Source organism: Halichoerus grypus, chromosome 12 (assembly GCF_964656455.1).
Source record: "Halichoerus grypus chromosome 12, mHalGry1.hap1.1, whole genome shotgun sequence".
Lineage (NCBI taxonomy): Eukaryota > Metazoa > Chordata > Mammalia > Carnivora > Phocidae > Halichoerus > Halichoerus grypus.
The window spans coordinates 54,069,989-54,095,113 of record NC_135723.1 but is presented as its reverse complement, the minus strand read 5'-3'; the positions used below and the strand labels follow the sequence as shown (position 1 = coordinate 54,095,113).

General features: G+C 42.1%; 1 protein-coding gene across 1 annotated transcript in view; it reads right to left on the bottom strand.

Moving 5' to 3' along the window:
- DNAH11 (dynein axonemal heavy chain 11) overlaps nucleotides 1–25,125 on the bottom strand; it is a 321,947-nt gene that overhangs the window by 150,329 nt on the left and 146,493 nt on the right. Inside the window, exons 40-46 of the mRNA XM_078059358.1 lie at nucleotides 23,779–23,915; nucleotides 21,770–21,787; nucleotides 20,801–20,933; nucleotides 19,609–19,757; nucleotides 11,818–11,968; nucleotides 8,677–8,808; nucleotides 2,948–3,125 (exon numbers count right to left, since the gene is read on the bottom strand). Coding sequence (XP_077915484.1) covers nucleotides 2,948–3,125; nucleotides 8,677–8,808; nucleotides 11,818–11,968; nucleotides 19,609–19,757; nucleotides 20,801–20,933; nucleotides 21,770–21,787; nucleotides 23,779–23,915 — 898 coding nt within the window. The remainder of the gene's footprint in view (nucleotides 1–2,947; nucleotides 3,126–8,676; nucleotides 8,809–11,817; nucleotides 11,969–19,608; nucleotides 19,758–20,800; nucleotides 20,934–21,769; nucleotides 21,788–23,778; nucleotides 23,916–25,125) is intronic.

The window sequence follows — 25,125 nt, the reverse complement described above, 5'->3', positions numbered from 1 at the left end:
AAAAAAAAAAAATTAACACCTAAATTCTGCAATATATTCTCCCCTGTTTGGTTAGCTTATACTGAACACAACTGAGTATTTTATAGATCATTCAGGATCATTTTCATGATTATGAATATTTACACTAGAATTCTGTTTTAATTTGGTGATACTCTCAGGGCCTACTGAAAGGCACAGACTGTTCTATGCTACATCAAACAGTCCCAGATGACTGTTTTTCATCAGAGTTACATTTTACACTATTTTTTTTCTCCTCTTTGGCTGCTCATTGTCATCATGTGCTTTTTAATTTGGCTATTAGCTCCGTTCTCTACACAATAATTCACACTTCCTGAGAGCTGAGTATGTGACAGGTACGATGTTAAGCAGCTTCATACGCTAGGTCATCTGATACTCATAATTAATTTACGAGGGGAGTTGTGTCATGATTTTCATTTCAGACACGATGAACCTAAAGCTTAGAGAACAATGGTAACTTGACCAAGGTCACAGCAAAGTAGTAAGTGGTGGTACTTGGATTAAAACTCAAGCCCGTCCAGAGCCCAAGCCCTGTCTGCCCTACCACACAGAAGGTGCGTCAGGACATGGACTGGACACACGTTATGTCATCTCTTGGCTCTCCCATTTTCCATATGTAAAAGGTTATTAATAGGCTATGCCTTAGAAAGTTGTTTTAAGGATTAATCTACGTAAAGCAATTAGAAAAGGGTCTGAGATAGACTTATGTAATATTAGCATTGACTATGATTGCTGACTCAGTATGGTTCCCTTCCAGTATGTTAAGAAGCTGTTAGTGGAATAACCACACTTGGTACAACTGTGTGTAGAGTAAGACTATAAAGTTCTAATAGGTTTCCTGTTGAATAAAAGATGTCGTTGGTCAGATCCATCAACCTCGCTATACCAGTTTTTGGTCTTTGGTTAATTATGAATTCTCACCTTTCAGCCAGCTAGGTAATACTCCCAGGTAGGTGAAGTCCAGGCAGGTTGAGCAAAAGCAGATTTCAAAATATATCAAGCAGATGGAACAGACATGGTTGGTTGCCTCCCAGCACCCATCTCTTCACTTCCCTTCCTGTCAGAGCTCCCACTTTGTCCAAGTCTCCACGCTTCTTCCACGCACTCATGTGCTCAACCTGGCTCCTATGGTAGTGTGATGCCCCGTCAAATCCAGTTAGGGTAACCCAGTACCTGGCCTGAGACAGGTTAGGGGCGGCTTGTGAGCCCTGGGGTATTAGGTGTTCAAGAGGCAGTCTGCTCTGGGGCTTCGGAGAAGTTTCCTCACTCTTAATAAAAAATATGTGACAAAGTGTCCTTTCCCTCTGAAGGTAACTCCTGGGACACTGGAGCCAGACCAGGAAGGATACTAGTCTTAAAAATGATGCCAGTGTTAAGAAGGGCAGAGCAGAGATGGAAAGACCCAAATCCTTGGTGATATCACCAAGTCACAGAATTAATCAGTCTTGGGGCCATCCTACTTCTGATTGCTTGTTCGTGAAGTTTCCTCACGGTTAGGTTTATGGGTTGAACTGTGTCTTCCCCAAATCCATATGGTAAAGCCCAAATCCCTACTACCTCAGAATATGACTGTATTTGAAAACAGGATCTTTCAAGAGATGATTAAGTTAAAATGAGGCCGTTAGGGTAGGCCCTACCCCCATCTGACTGGTGTCCTTGTGAGAAGAGGAAATTTGGGCAGACTTGGAGACATGCTCAGGGAGGCACACACACACACACAAAGGCCATGTGTGGACACAGCAAGAAGGCGGCCATCTGCAAGCCAGCGAGAGAGCGCTCGGGAGAAACCAAACCTCCCAACACCTCAATCCTGGATTTCTTGCCTCGGGAAAGAACTGTGAGAAAATGAATTTCTGACATTTAAGCCACCCAGTGTGTGGTATCGTGTTAGGGCAGCCCCTGGACACTCACACAAGTAGAGTAGGCCCCTAGTGCGATGACTGGTGTCCTTATACAAAGGGGAATTTGCACACAGAGACACACACGGGGAAAATGCCACGTGAGGATTGGAGCTATGCTGCCATGAGCCAAGGCACCTTGAGATCACCAGGGACCTCCAGACGGAGGCCTGGAGCGGACTCTCCCTGACAGCCTCAGAAGGAACCATTCCTGCTGACACTTGGTCTTTCAACGTCTAGCCTCCAGAACCACGAGACAAGAAATGTCTGTTGTTTAAGCCACCTACCTTGTGGCGCTTTGCTCCAGCAGCTCCAGGAAGCGAATACACTGGGTTTTCTCTTATTTCACACCAGCTGCCTAGTTAATACCATGGAAACCCCCTATACTCTAGTCACACAGCGCCATTGGAAGCACTAAGCTCCTAAGTGAATCAGAATGTCGCGATTTTAAGAAGTCTAATGAAAAGGAAGAGAGATTGGGGCAGAAGAAGAAGACGACTGAAGAATAAGTCAACATCAGAGAAATGTAAAACAACAATCTATGAAGAGAAATAATTAAAAAACAAAAAAAGATTCATTTTGATTTCTCAGCGGACACGAGAATTGGAAACCTCTGAGTTGAGGAGCTTGAACACATCCATTTTATGGCTTAGGGGGCTAAAGGAAAGACGTTCTAGTGAAAAGTGCTGTCTAATAAATTCACAATACGGTCAGATATAAGAATCACTGGAACTAACAGAAATATGTCTTTGATTTTTAATAAAACTCACAAAATGTCTGAGATATTAAGAAAGCAGTTACTCTAGACTTAAGCTGAAATTTTTTAATAAAAAAGTTTGCATAAACTTAAGAGCCGTCTCACTAGTTGTTCTTATAACTAAGATTCTTCTCTCCCAGGCAATATGCTATATATGCTTGACCATATCAACAAAAATTTTTCCATCAGGCAGGAAAAGAAGGACGGCTCAGACGTGAAACAAAAAGGCTCAAAGCAGCACAGTGTGGCTTGAAAGTTACTACGTTCCATCCACCTACCTGCAGAGGTACCTCTGGATCCATAGTAAATTTGGGGACTTTATCAGCCCAAGGCAAGAATTTCTTAGTTTTGTGGTCCAGATAATAATCGAAGATTGTCCCCTGGGATGGAAATTTTACTGCTTTCATCTCTTTATGCCACCACCGACTGAATTCAGCTTGAGAGCCAGAAAGCTAAGGAGAACAAGAGAAATCCTTATTGCAGACCTAGAGGTAATTTTGAACACATACAAAGCCCCTCCAAATCCTGTTCAACACAGTATTTGCCATGTAAAGAGTTATAATTACAAATGGGATTGAGAAACTAACCCAAGAAAAAGAAATAACTAGAAGGAACTTAAAATGAGTGATAATATCAGAGAGGCAGAAAGCTATAATTGCCATATATCCATCAGGTACAAATTTTCTGGAGTAATTATTAACTTAAAAAGCAAAGTAAGGTTAGGTGAACCTTAGATTACCCCTGGGTTATTCAATTTAACAATGAGCTCCATGCAAATTACTATGCTAGGTTCAGCGAGACAGTGGTTCTCAAACACTGGTGTTGATTTCTACCAATATTCACATCAATTCGTGATAAAATAAAAAAGGTAAGAACAAAGGAATACTTTTTGAAAAAACTGGTAACATTATTTGATTTCAATACTGCCCTCTATTTGAGCTTATAGGCTTCTTGGACCTTTTGGTGTTGAAATAGCTTTCCGTTTATAAAATTATGGTATTCATTATGGTCCTTGTTTATAAATGTCCTCATTTAGAAAAGTAAACATTTGGTAACCCTATTTCATTCCTTCAAGTCATTAATCAAACTGTTTATCTTTGAAATTCGAAATCTGGAAACCCCCACCATGAGGGATGAGGAAAGGCATGTTCTTGGTTTTCTAGCAGGGCACAAGTGAGGGGTGCAGTTGAAAACTCTCGAGAGACAAACTGCGCCCTACAGAGAGGAATGACAGTGGTAGGGAACAGGCTCTCCTCGCTAGAAGGTGCTCCTTTTTATATGATGATAGGTACGAGCCCTTTGCTACTAGATTAGGGTTTGGAAAACAAAGAAGGGGAAATGGCAACTGTGTATCAGCAGCTTATAAAACCCTTCTGTATCTATATGAAGACCTGGCTTACTGTCTCCAACATCCACTGGACGACCCGGCCCACTAACTCCCTCCATCCACAGCACAAGCTGGCATAGTGACTTCTATATCCGCAGGATCATCTACCACAGTGAGCTTTGGTGAACTCTAAGAACAGTGTGTTTGAATGGCCATGGCATTCAGCAGTCTCCTACTTTCTAATACCTTAACTCCCATTTTTCTCCAGTGACATTCTTTTTTGTTTTTTTTAAAGATTTTATTTATTTATATGACAGAGAGAGGGAACACAAACGGGGGAGTGAGAGAGGGAGAAGCAGGCCTCCCCCTGAGCAGGGATCCCGATGCGGGACTCGATCCCAGGACTCTGGGATCATGACCTGAGCCAAAGGCAGATGCTTAACCCACTGAGCCACCCAGGTGTCCCTCTCCAGTGACATTCTTCAAACTGCTTTTTCTTTGGTATCCTATGTCCTTGGACTATGGCCCACTTCTAGTGCTGGGGTGAGCACACCCATGAGCAGAGACAGGATGGCTGGAGAAGAGGTGTGTGTGTCGAGGGCAGAGAAGGGTGAGGAGTCTTAGCAGACAGAGCTTGTCCCCATCTTCCAAATAGGCTGAGCTCACACTCCTATGCACCACCACTCATGTGTCAGTGAGGCTCGTGTGAGTTATTTTCCAGTTGGTGCCATGGGTATTTTATCACCCTACGAAAGTTGGTCTTAAATCAAATCAGTTCTGAAGGTAAAACACTTGGCACCATTCTCTGTAGGCAGAATACAGAGGACTTCGACTTTACATCAAAATTTGCTAACCACTACATCAGCAAGATCATTTTAGTAACACATCTTTGACTCATTAGTTCACTCAACTACAATGCATTTGTTCTAGACTGTGGAAGAAAGCCAACAGAATGTCTGCCGTCACAGAATTTATGGGGAGATAGAAGCAGAGACACGAGGAAGCACAGGGGAAGCAGAGGCTAAGCCGATAAATGCAGAAATAAATAGGTGCTGTGAAAGTAGAGTTTGCTCTAAGTGAGAGTAACAGGGGTGAATCTATTTTTATTTCAATTCTAGTTCATTAACCTACAGGGCAATACTGGTTTCAGGAGTAGAATTCAGTGATTCATCACTTACATATGACACCCAGCGCTCATCAGAACGAATGCCCTCCCAAATACCCATCACCCTTCTAGCCCATCCCCCACCCACCTCCCTCCATCAACCCTCAATGTGTTCTCTCTCTTTAAGAGTCTCTGTGGGGGCGCCTGGGTGGTTCAGTCTGTTAAACCCTTTCTCCGCCTTCTCGTCAACAAGGGATGAATCTATTTTATTTTATTTTTTTAAAGATTTTATTTATTTATTTGACAGAGAGAGAGATAGCGAGAGCAGGAACACAAGCAGGGGGAGTGGGAGAGGGAGAGGGAGAAGCAGGCTTCCTGCTGAGCAGGGAGCCCGATGTGGGACTCGATCCCAGGACCCTGGGATCATGACCTGAGCCAAAGGCAGACACTTAACGACTGAGCCACCCAGGCGCCCGGGGGTGAATCTATTTTAATTGGATGTCCAGGTGAGCCATCTTTGAGAACCGGCACAGATTAGGGGGAAGACGGCTCCAAGAAGCAGGAAGAGGTCATCACGGGCCAAGATCCTGTGGTATGACAGACCTTGTATTCCAGAAATGGGCACTGCAGCTGGTGGAAGGGGGTGGGAGGTGGGGAGAGAGGTAGGGGTAGGCAGAAGAAGCAGGGAAAGACTGACAGGACCAGATCCAGGGGCCGTGTAAATAGTATTACATTTTTCACTTTATCCGAAAGGCAAACGGAATCCATTAAAGTGTTTTAAACTCTCAAGTGTATCATATAATTCAATTTACATTTAAAAAAATTGCTCTGGCTGCTGAGAGGATAATGGATTATGGGGGAGGTACAGAAGCAGATCAGTGAGGCTGTTACCTTAGAAGCCAAGGGAGAAGGACTAATAGCGGTTTATGGGAGCTCAGGGAGAGTTGATCCAAGACCTATTTTGGAAGCTGCCTGCAATGGCCTGGCTTTGGAACACCGGACCTGAGTCAGCGTGCTGCAGTTGGAACGTGGCTCTGACATCACCTGGGCATCCTCAAGCAGGCTCTCTAAGTTTCGGCTCCTTTTTTTGTTAAAAGGGGAGGAAGGTAGTTGTACCTATACATAGAGGTTTTATTTTTTTGAAGATTCAGTAAAATAGCCAACTAAGAGGCCTAAGCACCTTCTTGGACATCCGGCAGGCGCTCAGATTTGTTCAACTAATAAATGGCTATCTTAAGAGCATTTCTTCCGTCTTTTTCATTCATGTTTCCAACTATATAGTTTCTGTTTTGAATGTTTTGTAGTTAGAGCCCTTTTGAAGATGTGAAGGTGATGGTGATGAGGAGGAGGATGAAGAAGATGAGGCTTATTTAGGGAGAGAGTGTCTGGAGGAGTGAGGTGACCACTGTGGTGGCCCAGTGCCCGGCTTGATGGACTGCTGGGAAGGCCGCCATGTTTGAAAACTGGAAAGATGAAAAGGCAATCAGCTGGGAGGGAGGTGGTCAGGAATAGAGGGATCTCTGCTGTCCACATCCTACTCACACAATTTTACCTGGTTTACATCCTAGCGAAGGAAAAAACCTTGTGGAGAGCCCCAGGAGGACATAAAAAAACATGGGGGAGGGGGAAGTTGGGGAGAGGGGAGATTCTGCCCGTGGCCTCCATGAAGAAGTCCACACATGCTGTAAATTGTGCCTGAGAAAAACCACATGAAGTCACCCAACACCAACTCTTGACTTTCACTCAAAGAAAATGGGCTGCTTTTCTTTAGAAAGCCCCTGGATATTACAGAAGGAAATGTGGCTTCTGAGAAGGATCAAAATCAGATCCAGCAGGCCAAGTGAATTCCACACCTATTTATAGACACGGTTTATGGTAACCTAGTGACAAGAAGCAGAACCGGCAACAGGTTTTAGTAACCACGTATCTGAGGATCTACAACAAGTCAACCAATGGAAATATGGGGCCCTCTTGGCTGTGATGCCTTCCAATTTAAATTCCCTGTTTACATCCGGAAATATTTGGCAAAGTCTGGAAGATGCGTGCCATCTATTTTTAAGGCAAAGATTCAGGGGTACCCGTAGGATCAGTCATGACCGTGGGAGATCCTGAGGTACCCTGGAACAGGTCGCCTTTGGAGATGTACATGGGTGTGAATCCTGGTACTGTCATTTCCTATCAGTGTAACCTTGGTCAAGCTCCTTTGCCCCTCTGAGCTTTATGAGCACCATGAAGATAGCCTGAACAATTACTGGAAACATTACGTGACAAAATCTACATGCAGAGGAGCATGGTGGAGATGAGATGTGCCATCCTCTAATGTTGAAACACTCCCACTTTGCACCTGAGTAAGTCTAAGCCGTGTGTACACGTGTGTGTATGTGTATGCATACACTCGAGCAAGCTCGTCTCAAGTGTTTGCCCAAAAGAAATCAGCGACGGATGAGCTGTGCTAGCAATGCTGGGCAGGAATGGTAGCCTCATGTTAGGCTGAAGGCAAGACCCTTGGAAAGGATCTGGCCTGAGTTGAGTCTGGTTCCTAAATAATTACCCCGGGAATCATGTAAGAGACTGATTAGAGGTAAGAGACCAGAGACAGGGAAACCGATTTCAAGGTTCTTACGTGCTGTATACTGCATGTGTCCACTCCTCTCACCCCACATCCCTATGTTGAAGCTCCAACCGCCACTGTGATGGTATTTGGAGATGGGGCCTTGGGACGTAACTTGGTTTAGATGACGTCATGAGGGTTGGGCATTCATTATGGGATTAGTGCCTTTATAAAAAAGATCAGAAAGCTTTTTGTTCTCTGTCATGTGAGGACACAGCAAAAAAGCACCTGTCTGTAAGCCAGGAAGAGGGTCCCGGCCAGAACCTGACCATGCTGGCACCCTGACCTTGGACTTGAGCCTCCAGAACCGAAAGTAAACTTCTGTCAGTTACGCCATCCAAGGTACGGTATTTTGTTACGGCAGCCTGCGCTAAGATGCTGTGACAGCCCAGGACAAGCTAAAGATGATACATTCCTGAATGGAGGCTGTAGGGACAGGGAGGTGGGGACTGACCTGACAGCTGTTGTGTGACTGAAAGGGTCTGATAAGCACGGGATACAGAAGTAAAGAAGAATGGGGTCTCCCGCGTTTTTAGCTCGAGCAACTGGAAGGAATGAGAGCATCCCCGAGGATAAGAAAGGGAGCAGAGGAGGAGCCAGTTGGGGGCTGGGGCAGATGAAGAGCTCTGTGTCTGGCACAGAGAGCCGAGCGGCGTCTGGAAGAGCACACTGCCGGCCCTGCTCCCGAGGCAGGTGGAAACACCGACCCCTGGGCTCCGAAGAGAGACCGGGGCAAGGCTATGGGTTCGGCAGCATCCGCCAGAGTTAGAGCTACCAGCCTTGATGAGCTGGCCTAAACACACCGGCTTACAAGAGAACAGGGCAAATGGCAGAGATTTATGATGATATTAAAAAAAAAAAAAAAAAAAAAAAACCCAAAACACAGGGATCACATTACAACCTGCCTCCCAAGTAAAACTGGTGCTATAAATTATTTCTGTGAACTATCTCAAAACATACCTGATCTTGCAGTAGAGTGCCTCCGAATGCCCAGATACAAGCAAAGACAAAGTAGACTTCATAAACCTCTTTTGGGCTGTCCGAAGGTACGTTGTCAGGAGTCAACAAGCATTCTAGAAGGGTACAAATAGTCTAAAGAAAAATAAATAGCTATTTACTTAGGGCAGCAACTCCTTAATAGCAGAGTAAGGTCAAAGGACATACTAACAAATCCACTTACTCCTTATGAGATTATAGAATTTTCCCCAATCTGGGACTTGCTACATTGAGACAGACAAAAATTACTGCCTTGGTTTTCTAAGGCAATACGGGAAAACCTTTGTCACTTTTAATGAAACCGATCTTCTAAGTAATCAAGTCTTTTTAAAAAAGGACTATCTTACCAGTTCGTGATCACTATAATAAACATGAATACATATAGGCACAAAGAAAAGATAATGGGGAATATATTTAAGCTCTCTTTTTTTTTTTTTTTATTAACAGGGAGTCACAGTACAGAGTCATCTACAGCTCACATTCTCACTCCGTAACAAACTAAAGATACCTTGCCTACCCAGTGAGCGCTGCCCTACGGTATCGGTGGGAATGAGTGCATAAGATCCCACTTGACAGGGAGGTATTTATTCATTTCCCTCTTGCTGGACATTTAGATAACCCATTTTCCCTTAGTGCTTTGGCAGCGGCTTTTCCCACCTGTTGTATAAACTTAGAAAGTCGGACTGGCAGCCTTCGCCTATGACTTTTTTTTTTTTTTAACACCAAACTAAATTTAACCTTGGAAGAAATGCTCTTCAGGAACTTGTCCTTCACTCCCTCCATGTAAGACAGCAATGTGCTGTTGGTCAGAAACAGAGCCTGAGTTCAGGACAATCAGGTCAGTGATGAGGGGAACATGGCTGCTTGCAAAGGCCTTTCCCAAAGGGAACAATAACCAGTCATGAACATGTTTTCCAGCTACTTCTCTGAATCACAGAAACAGTTGTCACTTAGTAACATTATCCCAGACTCTCAGAACTCCTGGTACCCTTCTCCTGGTTTCTGAAGGCAGCCGGAGATTTGATCACTATCATACAGACAGCAAGCTGTAACAAAACAGGTCAGGATTGCCTGTGGGTCTTTCTTTCCCAGCCATGAAAGCTGGGGAAAACCCATGGTAACCTGGAAAATAGCTCCTGGAAATAATTTACAAAGGTTTCCAATTTAAAAAGTTGACCGCCTGTTATATTTTTCAATCTTCTCTCTTGATTTCTATTATGTTATATAGTTCCATATCTGCCAATTTAAAATAATCCTCCAAAAGAAATAAAAATCACCCATTTGTTATCAAGAAAAGCCCTGGTGCTCTAAGGGACTGTTACCAAAACCAAAACCAAAACCAAAACCAAAACCAAAACAGGGACTGGAAGACTTCAATGTGACATTATCCGCTCATCTGGAGACTCTACTAACTCACCACTTTTCTGTTTTCTCCCAAACACAGTACTTGGAAAACACTTAGAGCAGCTCTATGGCAGCAACTGGTAACATCAGACTCTGGTGTATCTTATGAAGGAGTTAATATACCTTACCAAACTTAAAGCAAATACATGTCATTTATTGGAAAATGGAGCACATTAATTTCTTAGTCATTTGAAGGTATTCCCTTTTGTACTCACATTCATCTCGAATTTTGTCACGTAATCACAGAAAAGACACTACTCTATAAAACAACAGCTGAAAAGGAGCTGAGGATAAAATGCCATTTCTGAATACTACAAAAGGAGGAAGTGAGAGGGAAAGTCATATTAATTCCTACTGACCTATTTTCACACTACTCGTGAATGAAAAAATTCACACTACAGAGAATCACACAAATACATAAGTCAACTTGAGAAAGAACACAATCATGCTTTTGCAAGTACTACACCAGAGGAAGTCTAATTAGGGTAACCACATAATTAATTCATTATGAATAAATTCAGACCTGCTTTCAGAAATAAATTATACCTCAGATAATTACTGTAGAAGACTATCGTTTACTTAATTGGTGTGTGAATTATCCAAAAACCTGAACTTTCTCTTCTTATTATGCTTGTGACTATTTCTAATTTAGCTTCAAACAAATCTGGTAACATAGTACTCTGAAACCAATTTTGTTCCTAGAGGAAAAAAAAAAAAGGATTTCTAATTGTAAACCTTTTGTGAAGTTTTATACTTGTAAAGGCTGGGGACTGTTTTTCTTCATGCTGAGATTAAGATCACAACCTTCATTTCTGTGTGCTGTGAATTATTTTCATTTGCTTCCATGACAACCTATCACATATACCCTTCAGTCTTACCAGCTGTCTCAGAAGGAGAATCAGAACAGACTAGTAACTGGAGTATTATGAACTCTCCATTGGGAGTGACCTGACTTTATTAGTATCTGGGGGAGGGAGGAGAACAGAAAGGAAGAAGAGCATGGGAGGGCCGTGGGTGGTCAAGCTCAGAAGCTTTCTTTTACTAGCCAGCATCTTTAGTTGCTGGATTTACTGTAGTCAAAAAACATACTGAACCCCTTCTCTGGGCCAGTTTCTTAGGAGACAGAAAAATAAATACGGTTGTTACTACTTTGTTCTTCTTATTCTATTCCAATATACTTGGAGGAGCACAGTGATTAAGTAAACACATACTTGGCCCCCGCTATGTGCGAGGAACTCTGTAAATTTCTGGGGATGTCAAAATAAATACAAGGTAGCTTCTGCCCTCTAGATGACAGTCTCATGGGGAAAAAAAAAAAAAACCCAACAGACTACAACCCAGAGTGATAACAGACTGTGACAGGTGTGTAGGTTTGTAAAAACACTGGGGGACATGGAGCTGGGGAAAGGGAAAGACAGATGGAGCAACCTGACGACCCCAGTGATCTTTGCCTCTTCTTTTTTTATGTTTCATTTTTTCAAGTAGGCTCTACACCCAGCATGGAGCCCAACATGGGGCCAGAACTCACGACCCTGAGATTAAGACCCGAGCTGAGATCAAGAGTCGGATGCCCAACTGACTGGGTCACCCAGGCGCTCCTCTCTGCGTCTCCATCGAGCAAACGAAACCTCCTGCTGCCTCAGTCAGGTCACACACTCCCGCATCAGGACTAGAGCGTGGATGGTGTGCCCAAAGCCGCACCTGCACCAGGCTGTTCTCTAGAATTGAAGTGATGGTTTTAAAGCTTGTTCTCAGCTTATCCAAGCATGCAGGAACATATTTATCAAAAAGAATAGTTAAATTGGCCTTTTCTGATTGATGCCGCCTTCTGTCTATCCAACTGGCCACATACCTGAAAAAGAACACAGAAAAGCTTTTATTGAACACGAGGCTTGAAAAGCCAAATTTCACCAACTCAAAAGCTCCCCCCCCCCCCACTCAACACAGCTTGGTGCCACCCTTCGGGGACATGTTTAGTGAGTTCATTCTATTTCTCAAACGGCAAATATTTTTAAATGACCCCTTAAAAACTTGTTCTAATGGCCATTTTTACTTTAATGAAAAAAATGTAACAGAAACTCCTAATAGCACTTAGAAGGCAAACATAATAGAGTCTAAGTAGGCCATTACTGAGCATTTATAAGGAGGTACAGCATGTCATTTCCTAAGGGACTGAAACTGGTTTCATAGGGCAGGCTTTATTTATGAAAACAGCTTGGGATTTTTCTTGATTAATCTTGGCATCAATTATTTAGTAATGACAAATCAGTTACATATAAAAAGGTGAAAACTCCATAGGGGCTATTTCAGAATCCCTCCTTTTGCATTGGATTGGAGGTAACTCCAAACCAATAAGCAGATAATGTGTTTCTGATAAGTAGCTCTGAAATGGTTATCTCACGCTTGGGCACATGTGTATTAATCTGGCGCTTATAGAAGGTTATCAATTCTGATACACTAATGTTCTTAACATATTAATAAAATCCTACTTATCAATAAAATGAAACATAGCCTAGAAGCTCCCACAGTCGTCTCTGCGGAGAAACTGTGTGATGTTAAATGAAAAATAACTGCTCGAAAAGTTCTCATCAAAGAGAAGGCAGTGATAACAAATACATTTAGCCACCAGCAGGGCAGCTATACAATTACCACTATACCTTGCTATAAGCAAGTCAGATTTCACATTTCTACTATCAGAAGAAATTAAGGCAAGATAATTATCCTATAAAAGGCTCCCTTTGATTTTTACAAAGTGCCACAATAGGGCTCTATTAACCATTCAATCACATTTACACTATAGTGAGACTTATACAATATCAACGGTCAAAACCTCTTCAGGGCCAAGAGAAATGGTTTTCAGGTGAAGTCCAGGTGCAGGACGGTAACTTGAGAGAGCGTCTCTGGGCGGTGGGGACAGTGGGCACCAGGGAACAATGGCAACCAAGTGTGAGTTACTGGAAATGAAGACATGAAGGCCTCACCTACCTCTGAGCTACTTGTTCAACCGCACAGCAGCTGCTGGAAGCAGAATGTTAGTGTCCGGAGCTTTACTGGGGTAGTGGGGGTGGTGAGGGGACTGCTCTCCTGAGCTCTCAAGTCAGACTGTCTGGATCCGTATCCCAGCTCCACCATTTTTTACCTAGGCTGAGTTGCTTCACCTCTCTGTGCTTTAAGTTTCTCACAGACTTCCTAGGGTCGTTGAGGATGAAGCAATTTCTTGTGTAGAAAGTGCCTGGATTACTATCTGACATACAACAAGTTCTCAGTAAGTGCCATCCAGCCCAGAGTTGGTTCAAGTCCGAGAACTGGGGTCAGACCCTGGCTCGGCCAATCTGAGCATCTCCTAAGGGCAGTAGAGTCCTACAGGGCCCAAGAGCTGGTGGCCAGTGCTCTGCTGGGTTACAACAAATTCTACCTCCACCCCCTGGTCTTTGGTGTCAGTAGGAGCAAAAGCCTATGCGGGGATGACTAGGGGCTGAAGCCTCAAGAGAGCCAGAGAAGGGCAAAAGGGCTTTGCATGACTTCAGTTCAACCAAACCAGGAGACATGGCAAAAGGTGATCTTGCATGCCCTCCTAAAAAGGCCCCAAATGACCTCTGCTAGGGGTCAAGCACACCATATGGCCTAGGGAGTAAAAAACTCTGTATCGTCAAATATAAACAATTTAAAATTTCATTTATAAATTACAGATAAATTTTCCTAGTTTGGAATAAAAATAGACATTAAAACATCGTGAATTCAGAAGAAGACACTATTACCTTCAGCAATGGCAAAAACCGAAGATACAGATCTTTGTTGGCAATTCTTTCCACCTTACTTCATGAAAAAGTCCCTTATGGTTTCCAAGAAATGCTATACATTTGAACATGATCAAATGAAACAGTGCTATTATATGACATACACTGGAAGATGACATGCTAAAAGGTTGTATTTATTTCTTACCTACGTGAGAGATTGTTGGTGCCCCTGCCTCAGGAAGTAGCCACATAGTGATGCCTTAATGCATCATCTTCATGCCGATATCCAGGTCACTAACAGAGCATCTCCACCTCTTCAGCGTTTGCAATTGGCCCTGCCCTTCTTCAGAAGTGCTATTCACATGATCACATGACTCTAAGACCCTCGAGTTTGGAAACTACCTAGGCAGCCAGAGTTTTCAGGCTCCTGAAAACTTTTCAATGTATTACTCACGAGTCTGGGATTGGAATAGTGTCCTGGAGGAGAGCAGGAACTCATGAGAACTCTGGTTATATACGTGCCCCCCACAGTAAGCTGCAGGTTCTCCATCGTTCACGGTGACCCGGAAAAATGGCCGAAGTTAGACATGCTGACCGGCAGCGTTATGCCGATGATTTCTAAATCTATTTTTGCAAATATATACAGGATGCCAAGATGGAAGGATGGGATTGCGGGGGTAAAAGCCAACAAGCTTGGGTGGCTAGGTCGGTTAAGCACCTGCCTTCAGGTCAGGTTGTGATCCCAGGGTCCAGGGATCGAGCCCCACATCGGGCTCCCTGCTCAGCGGAGAGCCTGCTTCTCCCTCTGCCTCTGCCCCTCCACCCTGCTCATGCTCTCTCTCTCTTGCTCTATCTCAAATAAAATCTAAAAAAAAAAAAAGACAACCAGCTCATCCAATGCAGATCAGAAGATGAGAGAGACAAAATCAAAAGGATATTATAAAGTAATAAAGGAGTAAGTATGATTTAAAGGTGGGGCTCCCAAAACTTATCTTCCAGTAATCTCTTAGAATCAGACTAAATTCCAGAGATATTCCACCTTTTCCTATCATTATCTAGAAGTTGAGTAATACTCCGCTTGGTAGATCTCATTTTCAATTGTGTTTGCTTTAAATAATTTTAAGTTAAGGGACTTAAATAATTTTAAGTGAATTAAATAATTTAATTCCGAATGAATTTAAATAATTCATTACCTGTTTGCTTTTCCTTTTCTTTTCATTTAATCCCTTTTTATGCATTTCATCCCTTTATAATGGGAATAAAAAATCTTGCTGGTAATTTTTTAGAAATTTTCTTCTAATTCCCGTTCTTTCTCTATTTCTCAAGATCTCAACAGACATATATGAACTATCCAGCATTCATCTAGTAAACTTACTTAGGACTGAGAAGTAGAATAGTATTTGATTTCGATAGCCAGTCATGTGCTCATGTGATTTTAAGGATGTTTGTTGTCTGACATGATAATGCTCTGTGTCTGTTAAGTGTGGATATAAAATTATTTTTTAGAATAGCTCAGTGAGTTTAAAAAATGTCGAAGAAGCTTACATGATAATGATACTACTTTCATTCCTTAAATGGAATCACAGAGAGATACCATAAACAAACTATTTTATCATCTCTTCTATCCATGATAACTTAGGGTTTCCCACAGTATGAATTAAGAAAATATATTTCCTAATTCCATTCACTGAAAGAGCCTAAAAGCAATGACCTATCAGTAGCAATGAGCACACTTAGCATCGTTATCTGGGATTCTAAATACCATTCCTTATACAAAAGTCGTTTCTTCTGGCTCCTTGGAGAAATGACGGAATCAGGCGAGGGGAAGGAAGAATGAAAGGAGCCAGAATCATGTTGGCTAGCCAGAAAGCCAAGCGCTCCAAGACTGAGGAGGAAAAAGTGAAAAAGAACATGTAAGGGGCTGGTTGGAAGGGGCTTTTGTTGGCAAATTTGGGACAAAGCGAGCGTTCAATAGGATCATGTTGGTAATGAATTCTAACCCACTGAACTGAAAGAAAAGAAACCATGAATAGAAAATGATGCCCATGAAGAAGGAAAGGGGGAGAAGGAAAGGGAGAGGGAGAGAGAGAGAGAGTGAGGGAGAGAGAGAGAAAGTGAGAGAGAAAACGGAAGGGAGAAAGACAGGTGAGGGAAGGAGGGGATTAGGAGGAAAGAGGAGGAGGAATTCTTTTAGGAAAATGTCACCTCATCTATGTAAATAGAAGGAATGAATTAGAAAGTCACCACCTTGCAACCACCAATGGGTCACTCTTCTAGGCATCTGGCAGGTTACCCTCAAAACTGTCAATGTCATGAAAGAAAAAGGTGGGAGGATATTCTACATTAAAGTAGAAAACACAGACAGGTAGATGCAATGCATGATCCTTTTTTTTTTTTTTTTTAAAGATTTTATTTATTTATTTGACAGAGAGAGAGACAGAGAGAGAGGGAACACAAGCAGGAGGAGTGGGAGAGGGAGAAGCAGGCTCCTGGCAGAGCAGGGAGCCCGATGCGGGGCTCGATCCCAGGGTCCTGGGATCATGACCTGAGCCGAAGGCAGACGCTTAACGACTGAGCCACCCAGGCGCCCCCATGATCCTTGTTTTGACACTGGATTTAAAAAAAACAAAAACAAAGACAAAACCTACCAAGGAAATTTCTCAGTTAACTGAAAAAAATTGAAAAACTGTTTAACACATAATACTGTATCGAGAACAAATATTTTAGTGTGTTAACTGTACTGTGTTCATGTAGGACAATATCCTAGAGTTCTTAGGGAAGAGATGCTCAAGTACACAGTGGTGAAGGGGCTTAATGTCTGCAGGTAATTTTGCAAAAATAAGGAAGAGGAGAAAATATGCCTCTATGCCTGTGTGAGAGAGTGTGTGTACATTCAGAGAGAAAGTAAATGTAGGACGATGCTAACAATTGGTACCGTAGAAAAAAAGTGTAGAGTGTACTACTACCATTTCAGATTTACTGTAATTTTCAACACTTTCAAGTTAAAAAGTTGGGGGAAATTGAGACCTCAGATACTGGTTTGGAAAACTAGGTTGATAATTTTATCTCAGAACGTAATTAAGGATTGAATGAGTCAATACATGCAAAGCTACCCTGTAATTAATATTATGACATTAAAGGTAGCAATGTACCCAATAAATATGGAGTGAAAACATATCCCCCAATCTGAAAAAGCCACTTTTCTGTAGTACATTTAAAGATTCTGGTGGTAGGAAGTAAAAATATAAAAGTATCCTTTAGGGAAGATTCCCATTGTTTTGGATAATGAGTCTGTGGTCACACACATGAAAATTAAAACTTACCCATTGATCCTGGATCAAAGAAAAACCTCCATAAAAATAAAGTGTAATGGTGAAGACAGAGTTGTTTAACTTTCATAGGAATGCAAATTGGGTGTTTTTTCTAATCGAGTAAAACTCTTTGACTTACTAGATAAAAGTTCTTCTGGAAATAAGGATTTAGACAGCTTTTATTAGCACGAATCTCCATGTGATGTTACTGAGACCCTGGGAATTGTGAGGTTCATGACTGAAGCCAGACCAAACCCAGAGGGGTGAGGGGTCCCCTGAAGGAAACAGGGTGTGGGGAATGCCTCTGCTCTCTGTCTAGCGGGGGATCAAGGGATATTGGGGATTCTGTTATCCAGCCCCAAGCCCATAGGAGCATCCTGGAAGACAGTCTGAATCCTAGCTGGGGAAAGGACCTATTAGCTCAAGAAGAACTCTCCATTTTAGGCTTTTGAAAATGACCCCTTCCCCAGACAGATCCAATAAAACCCTGTTAAAACAGAAGCGTGGGCATGACTCTACTTTGCTGTGGTGAGACCTCGAGTGAACAAATCAGTACCCAGAGAAAGCAGCCTGGAGAAGCGCCATCAGTCAAGCATCTGGCAGGGAACAGAGGTCATCCTCAATCAGGGTAACAGGGAAGGATCTAGAAGGACTGTTGGCAAAGGTGGGCATGGAGCAGGGAAACGAAGGGAGAGGGCTGTGCCACAGGTATCAAGTGAGGAACGGTCAGCGCACCTGTGCGTGCAGGGACAAGGGGACGAAGGACTACCACAGTGTGCAAGGGACGGATCGTACAGAGACATTTTAGAGGAGAGTGACCTGCCGTCAAGGGACACAGTCATCCTGATGCGACACTGCAGGGAGGGAGCCAGGGAAATAAATAGCCTGACCTCACTCTCCTCTCTCTCCCTCTCATTTCCTGCCAGGGCTCCTCATGGGCCAAGCCAACCGGAAGGCAGATGGCAAGGAGCCCCCGGAAGTGGCTCTGGGGTCAGCCTGCTCAGCCCGGACAGCGTCTGGGGTCAACAGAAGATCCTGACGCCAGCAGCACACCGGGCACAAGCACGTGTCACTCGTGGAGGTCAAGCATTATTTCCGCAGCTCCTAGTGGAAATGCTAGGGGCGGCAGCACATGACCTCCAGGATGAATTCTGGGAAGCGTAAGCATCTGAAGAGCAAGCAGGGGGGCACAGTCAACCTGTTCTGAATCAAAGCATTACCGCTATTCATGTGTGGCTATTATACACATACATACGAATATGCATGTGTTTATAGGACATATTAATATATTTATATAAATGATTTATTTATGTCTCAGTGCTCCATATGAATTATTATTATTACTTATTCACTTATTTGACAAATACTGAGTTCTTAACTTGTACAAGGTGTGAACAGGGTAATGTCCAACTAAAATTGACAAATCATACAGGTGCTAATTTCATTATCTTTAAATTAGCCTATTCAATTAGCTTTCAATTTATTTGCTAATACTTTCTTCAAATGATCACATAAAATTTTTGTTTTAAAACTAAGACTGAAAAAAGAAATATTCACAACAATAAAAACAAAACCAAACTAGATTTAAAACCTAGGCAAAAGACTGAAATAAGCATTTCTCCAGGGAAAATATGCAAATGGCCAATGAGCACATGAAAAGATGCTCGATATGACTAATCATTAGCGAAATATAAATCAAAACCAGTGTGACATACCATTTCACACCCATTAGGATGGCTGTCATAAAAAATAAAGAAAATTACAAGTGTTGGCGAGAATGTGCAGAAATTGGAACCTTATACACTGTTGGAGGGAACACAAAATAGTGCAGCCACTATGGAAAACAGTATGGTGGCTCCAATGAAAATTAAAAATAGAATTAGCACATCATCTAGAAAGTCCCCTTGTGGGTATATATCCAAAATAATTGGAAGCACTCAAAAATATACCTGTATGCCTATGTTCACAAAAGTATTTGCAACCATCAAAAGGTAGAAGCAGCCCAACTGCCTATCAACAGATGAATGGATAAGCAAAATGTGTTGTATACATACAATGGAACACCATTCAGCCTTAAAAAGGAAGGAAATTCTGGAACATGCTATAACATGGATGAACTCTAAAGGCATTACGCTAAGCTAAATAAGCCCGCCACAAAAAGACAATTACCGTATGATTCCAGTTATAAGAGGTACTTAGCAGAATCAGATTCAGAGAGGCAGAAAGGAGAAAGGGACTGAGGGCAGGGCATACTGGGTGGTTACTGTTTAATGGGGACGGGGCTTCCGTTGAGGAGGATGAAGAAAGCTACGAAGATGGATGGGGCTGATGGTTGTTTCACAATGTGAATGTACTTAATGCCACTGAACTGTACACTTAAATATGGTGAAAGTGTTTTTGGTTATGAATATTTTACAATTAAAAAAAAAAAAAGCAGTACTCACGGATTCCAGCCCAGATCTTGTGGGTTCACATACAGAATACCAGCTCTGGAAACAGTAGCCGGGGTTGCGGTCCGCAAGTGATGAATCTCAAAGAGCAGCCTCATGGAGGGGGTAAGTGCTATGCGCTCATTGCTGGCTAAGGTCAGCACCTGCACAGACCAGCACAGCAGAAAAGAGGCACTGTCGTTGGGGGGCAAAGGCTATGCGGCTAACTCACCAGAACAACACCAAGTACTCCCTCTCCCGAGCCCCCGGTACAAGTGCCAAAAGCAATGAGCTCACTCTCCCGAGTTTGAAGAGCGGTCTGCATAAAGATCTCAGTTAATCCCAGAGGGGAGCTCACTGACCCTTGAGGAACAAACTCCCCAATACGGACTCATTCATGCCAACCTTTAAATGTCTGCGGTAATTACTACTAAATAGGAGACATTTGTTCTAAGAGTTGATTACATGAAAAGGCCTGAATACCACAAAAAAAATAAACTTTCTTTAGAATCTGAAATACCACAATTACCAATTGTGCTATAGAAACTCATGCAAGTATAAAGATCTCAGACCTACATTTTATGATGAACAATGTCTTAATGCAGAAAGCGGTAATTACCGCTCATTTAAGGGGGTTAGTAATTCTGTTCTGTAGCAAGGATGATTGCCTATTTCTTTCTCCTGACCCTAACCACAGACCTTCTGTTGCTTTAAGTGCTGTCTCACGGACCTGGACTATCACTTTTTGTCTTTGTTGGGAATGCTGGATCAGCCACAGCAAAATGCTTAGAAATGCATTTACACTCATTCTGTAGCCATAGGAATTACTTAATTTTAATAGCTATATTTCATCAATTTACATAGGGCACAAACTCGTCCTTTTACTATCCAAGTATTGCATACTTAACCAAAGACATAATAATTTATGCCTGGCTCTTAGAAAATGGTGAGGCGTGTATGAACTAAATTCTCAGATGTATATCTCTCTTTAAGGGTGGTTAAATTTATGCAGACAAGAAAAATGTCTTTCCCCTCAATTCTTTACCAGCGAAATTAAGAGAACTATCAGGATAGTGCCACTTACCAAAATAGCAATTACATAAAGAACATTAGGTTAATGATTAAAAACTAGCATTCAAATCAACAAGTGAAAAGATCTTCCTACACTCCCAGTGTGATATTTGTTTAGCTAAAAGGTATTATTCACCTTGTTGTCATCCATGACAGTATTTAGTGACTCAATCCACATGGGATCAATATCTCCATCCAGGATGATCCATTTTGGTCCATCATGCTTAAGATTCGCTTGTTCTCGCAGAATGGATGAGAAGAGACCTATACATTAAGAATAAATGGTCCACAAGAAAAAATGCTCCAACACTTGCCATCAGGGAAATACAAACCAAAACCACAGTGAGATACCACCTTACACCAGTAAAAATGGCTAAAATTAACAGGACAGGAAACAACAAATGTTGGCGAGGATGTGGAGAAAGGAGCACCCTCTTACACTGTTGGTGGGAATGCAAGCTGGTGCAGCCACTCTGGAAAACAATATGGAGGTTCCTCAAAACGTTAAAAATAGAGCTACCCTATGACCCAGCAATTGCACTACAGGTATTTACCCCAAAGATACAGATGTAATGAAAAGAAGGGCCATATGCACCCCAATGTTCATAGCAGCAATGTCCACGAGAGCCAAACTGTGGAAGGAGCTGAGATGCCCTTCAACAGATGAATGGATAAAGATGTGGTTCACATACACAAGATAATATTACTCAGCCATCAGAAAGGATGAATACCTACCATTTACATTGACATGGATGGAACTTGGAGGGGATTACGCTAAGTGAAATAAGTCAATCAGAGAAAGACAATTATCATATGGTTTTACTCATATGTGGAATATAAGGAATAGCAGAGAGGATCATAGAGGAAGGGAGGGAAAACTAAACGGGAGGAAATCAGAGAGGGAGACAAACCATGAGACTCTTGACTCTGGGAAACAAACTCAGGGTTTCAGAAGGGAGGTGCATGGGGGAATGGGGTAACTGGGTGATGGGCATTAAGGAGGGCACGGGATGTGATGAGCACTGGGTGTTATAGGCAACTAATGAATCGCTAAACACTATATCAAAAACTAATGATGTACTCTATGTTGGCTAACTGAATTTAAAAAAAAGAGTAAATGATCCTAATAGAGAATAGAGTTGTGTGCTGTTTATCTCTAAAATAAATTGCTATTATTTCTATAGGAAGCTCTTTTATTAAGTAAATAAATTTGCTGTACATTTGCTGCCTCTTTCTGCTGGGCAGTGTGGGATACCTTTTGAGCTACACCTGGGCTGCAGACCAATGGGCAGGTTTCACTTCCATGAGGATGCGCCTTACCTTCTCGGAGGCTTTCCCACAGCTCCAGGAAGATGACAGTAGCTTTCTTGAAGAACACGTGTGGGGATTTATAGAGGGTAACATACATGCAGCTCAAAACTTACACCAAATGAAGACATTATCCTTTTCCATGTACATATATTCAGTATCTATTTTAGGCCAAATACTAGTTTATTTAACCTTTCTCCGTTTTTCTATAACCAATATTCATGGGATAGAATTCTGAAGCTAATTCAGAGGTGTTTTACATTTCTTTGAGAAATTTGGTCATTGGCTTAGTACCTTACAAGATGAGAAGATAAAAACATTTTATTTATTTTTTAAAGATTTATTTATCTTGGGGGGAGGGGCAAAGAGAGAGGGAGAGAGAATCCTTAAGCAGACTCCCCACTGACCACGGAGCTGGACGTGGGGCTCGATCCCAGGCACCCCGATAAAAATATTTTAAACCCACAGTCCTTTTTGCTGTCACTACTTTTCCAGACATTGTATTACATGATGTATTTAATAATCATTGCTTTTTCAAAACTCAAGTATATAATATTATGAGAAAAACTGTTCTGATGCACGTATGTGGAAGGTTTTGTTTCCCGTGAAATATTTTGTGCAAAAATCAACAGTATGCAAAACCTACTACCATGACTCATTAAAAAAAAAAAAAAAAGCCAGCAACATTTTCTAATGATCACTGAGCTGAATGGCTTCCACAGGTTTTCAGCATAAACTGGTATTAGTCCTTTCCTGCCACAGTCCTTTAAAAAAAGATGATAGAAAGGCCAAGAGTAAATTTTGATTGTCCCCAAATTAAGGAAAGAGTGGATACACATGGTAAGCAAACAGAGAACGGGGAGGCATGCTCCTATAGACAGGATCCTCAGCGAAGCCTTCTCTGATGTGGCATTTGACCAGACGCTTCCATAACTTAAGGCTGCAAACGGTGTGAACATCAAGTGCAGGGGGCCCTCGATGGGAAGATGCTTGGCATGTTCAAGGAAGAGCAAGGAGGCCAGAGTGTATGGATTATGGTAAGTGAGGAGGAGAGCACAGGAAATTAGATCGGAGCTGGGGGATGAGGGCTCTGATCCCATAGAACCTTGTAAACCTGGGATAAAGGTTGGATTCTAAGGGAGATGGAACCCACAGGAAACTGCAAGCAGGGAACTCGTATTTTGAAGAGCGCCCTCTGTCTGTTATGTGGAAAATGAACTGCAGGGAGACCAGACAGAGAAGGCAAAGGGTACTGGAAGACAATAGATTATTTAAAGGTAAAGCCTAAAGGATTTGCTGTGAGGTTGGATGTAAGGTGTGAAAGGGAGAAAGGACTCAAAGATGATGCCAACATTAGTGCATTTACTGAGATGGGAAGTAACAGATTTGAACAAAAGGATCTGTTCGTCTGCAAATACTTTCAGGACAAGAAACATGTCCCCTTAACTTTTGTCGCTGGTGCCTAGAATAATGTCTGCCTGAAACTCGGTCCGTGTCTTGCATCAGATACTTTACAAATTTTCCTGAGGCATTCAAGTTCACTTCTTGCCTGGTTTACAGGGAGCCCCGATATAATTAACGTGGGATAAAATACACAGCTCCGAGCATAAACTTGCTGAATGCAAATTGACCACTTATTCAAATCTGGTTTTAATTTACTGGTTATAAATGCTGTTGTGAGCTACTCCATTTCCAATAATGCCAACACGTAAACAATAAATCTACCACTATGACTGAAATTGGCCTGAACTGAGAAATGGTTTTCTGGATAAAAAAATTTTTGCACTTGTAACGGGGAAATACTACTTGCCATCTTTCCATTCTCGAGTAGCGTGATGTATGAAACCGAAGAGTTCATCTGTTGTCACAGCTTTGGGGTTTAAGTCATTCCAAGTAGGTTTTTGTTTCATGTTAACATATGTTCGGTTCAGTGTTCTCAAAATCTGAAGGGAAGAAGGAAAAAGCTAAGAAAATTAATACTCCTGCAAAGCAAATAGAAAGCAAATGATTTCTAAAGGATTTTCCTTCCCTAGATATTCTGTGTGTATTAAGTATGGGGAAAAACTGACATGTGCACATTTTCATTACTGTCTTGAAAAATGTACTCCTACCATCTCTTAGGATCTCTTCACCAGATTCTTTGAACCATGTAGACTAGAGGAACTCACTCTATCACTTAAAATTTTTAACCCTGTGTGCAAATAAGTCAACAAGTGTTCCTGTTCATGTTATGAAAATCCACTCTGCCTGTAGGTAGGCGCATCAGAACCGCTCAGAGGGTGTTAAGACACAGATGGCAGGGCCTAATCCTGGAGTTTCTAAGGCAGTAGGTCTAGGGTGGGACTGAGGATCGGCATTGCTAATAACGTCCCAGGTGACACCTGTGATGCTAGTTTGGACATGTTCTAACACCCAGGGACCTAAAGCAATAGTTCTTAGCAGGAGATGCTCTGCACTTGAGAAAGAGGGCACGCTACTGACCAGAGGCCACGGATGCTGCTCAATAGCCTACAATGAACGCACGGGACAGCCTCCATGACAAAGAGTAATCAGACCCAGCATGGCAACCGTGAACGCAGCTGAGAAACTCTCATCTGGATAACTGAGCAAAAGAAGCCTTGAGGATTAAGAATTTACCAGATAGATGCTTTATCTATGTCTGTTTAATTAATTGACACCTTACGCCAAATATCTGTCCCAACTATCCTTTTTGCTTTCACTGAAAAGCCACGACTTTTATTTTAGATATTTATCATTTCCTAATCGACTCACAGGCGTTCAAAGGACTGATAAACAATTGCCAAATACTTTGGAAGAGTAAGTTGCTAAGTAACATGGCCCTGAGCTCCAGTGTTCTAGTTCTATCAGCTTAAGTAAAGGTTGGATAGAACAGAATCAGTGAAGACTAGATGAAAGAAATTGAATGCTTTAGGAATATTAAGCTTGTATTTTTAGAAACCATTAATCTACTGGAAATAATAGAATTTAATTTTATCCTTCCCTGAACCATGGCCCACATCTGAAACTTACTCTAACAAAATAATTACAGGTCTATCAGTTATCTACTTCAATATTTCAATTCTTACGTTTTTCACTAGAAAATTCTGATACTAGGCCTCCCTTTGCAATTGTCCCACTTTGGGTTCAGATCTA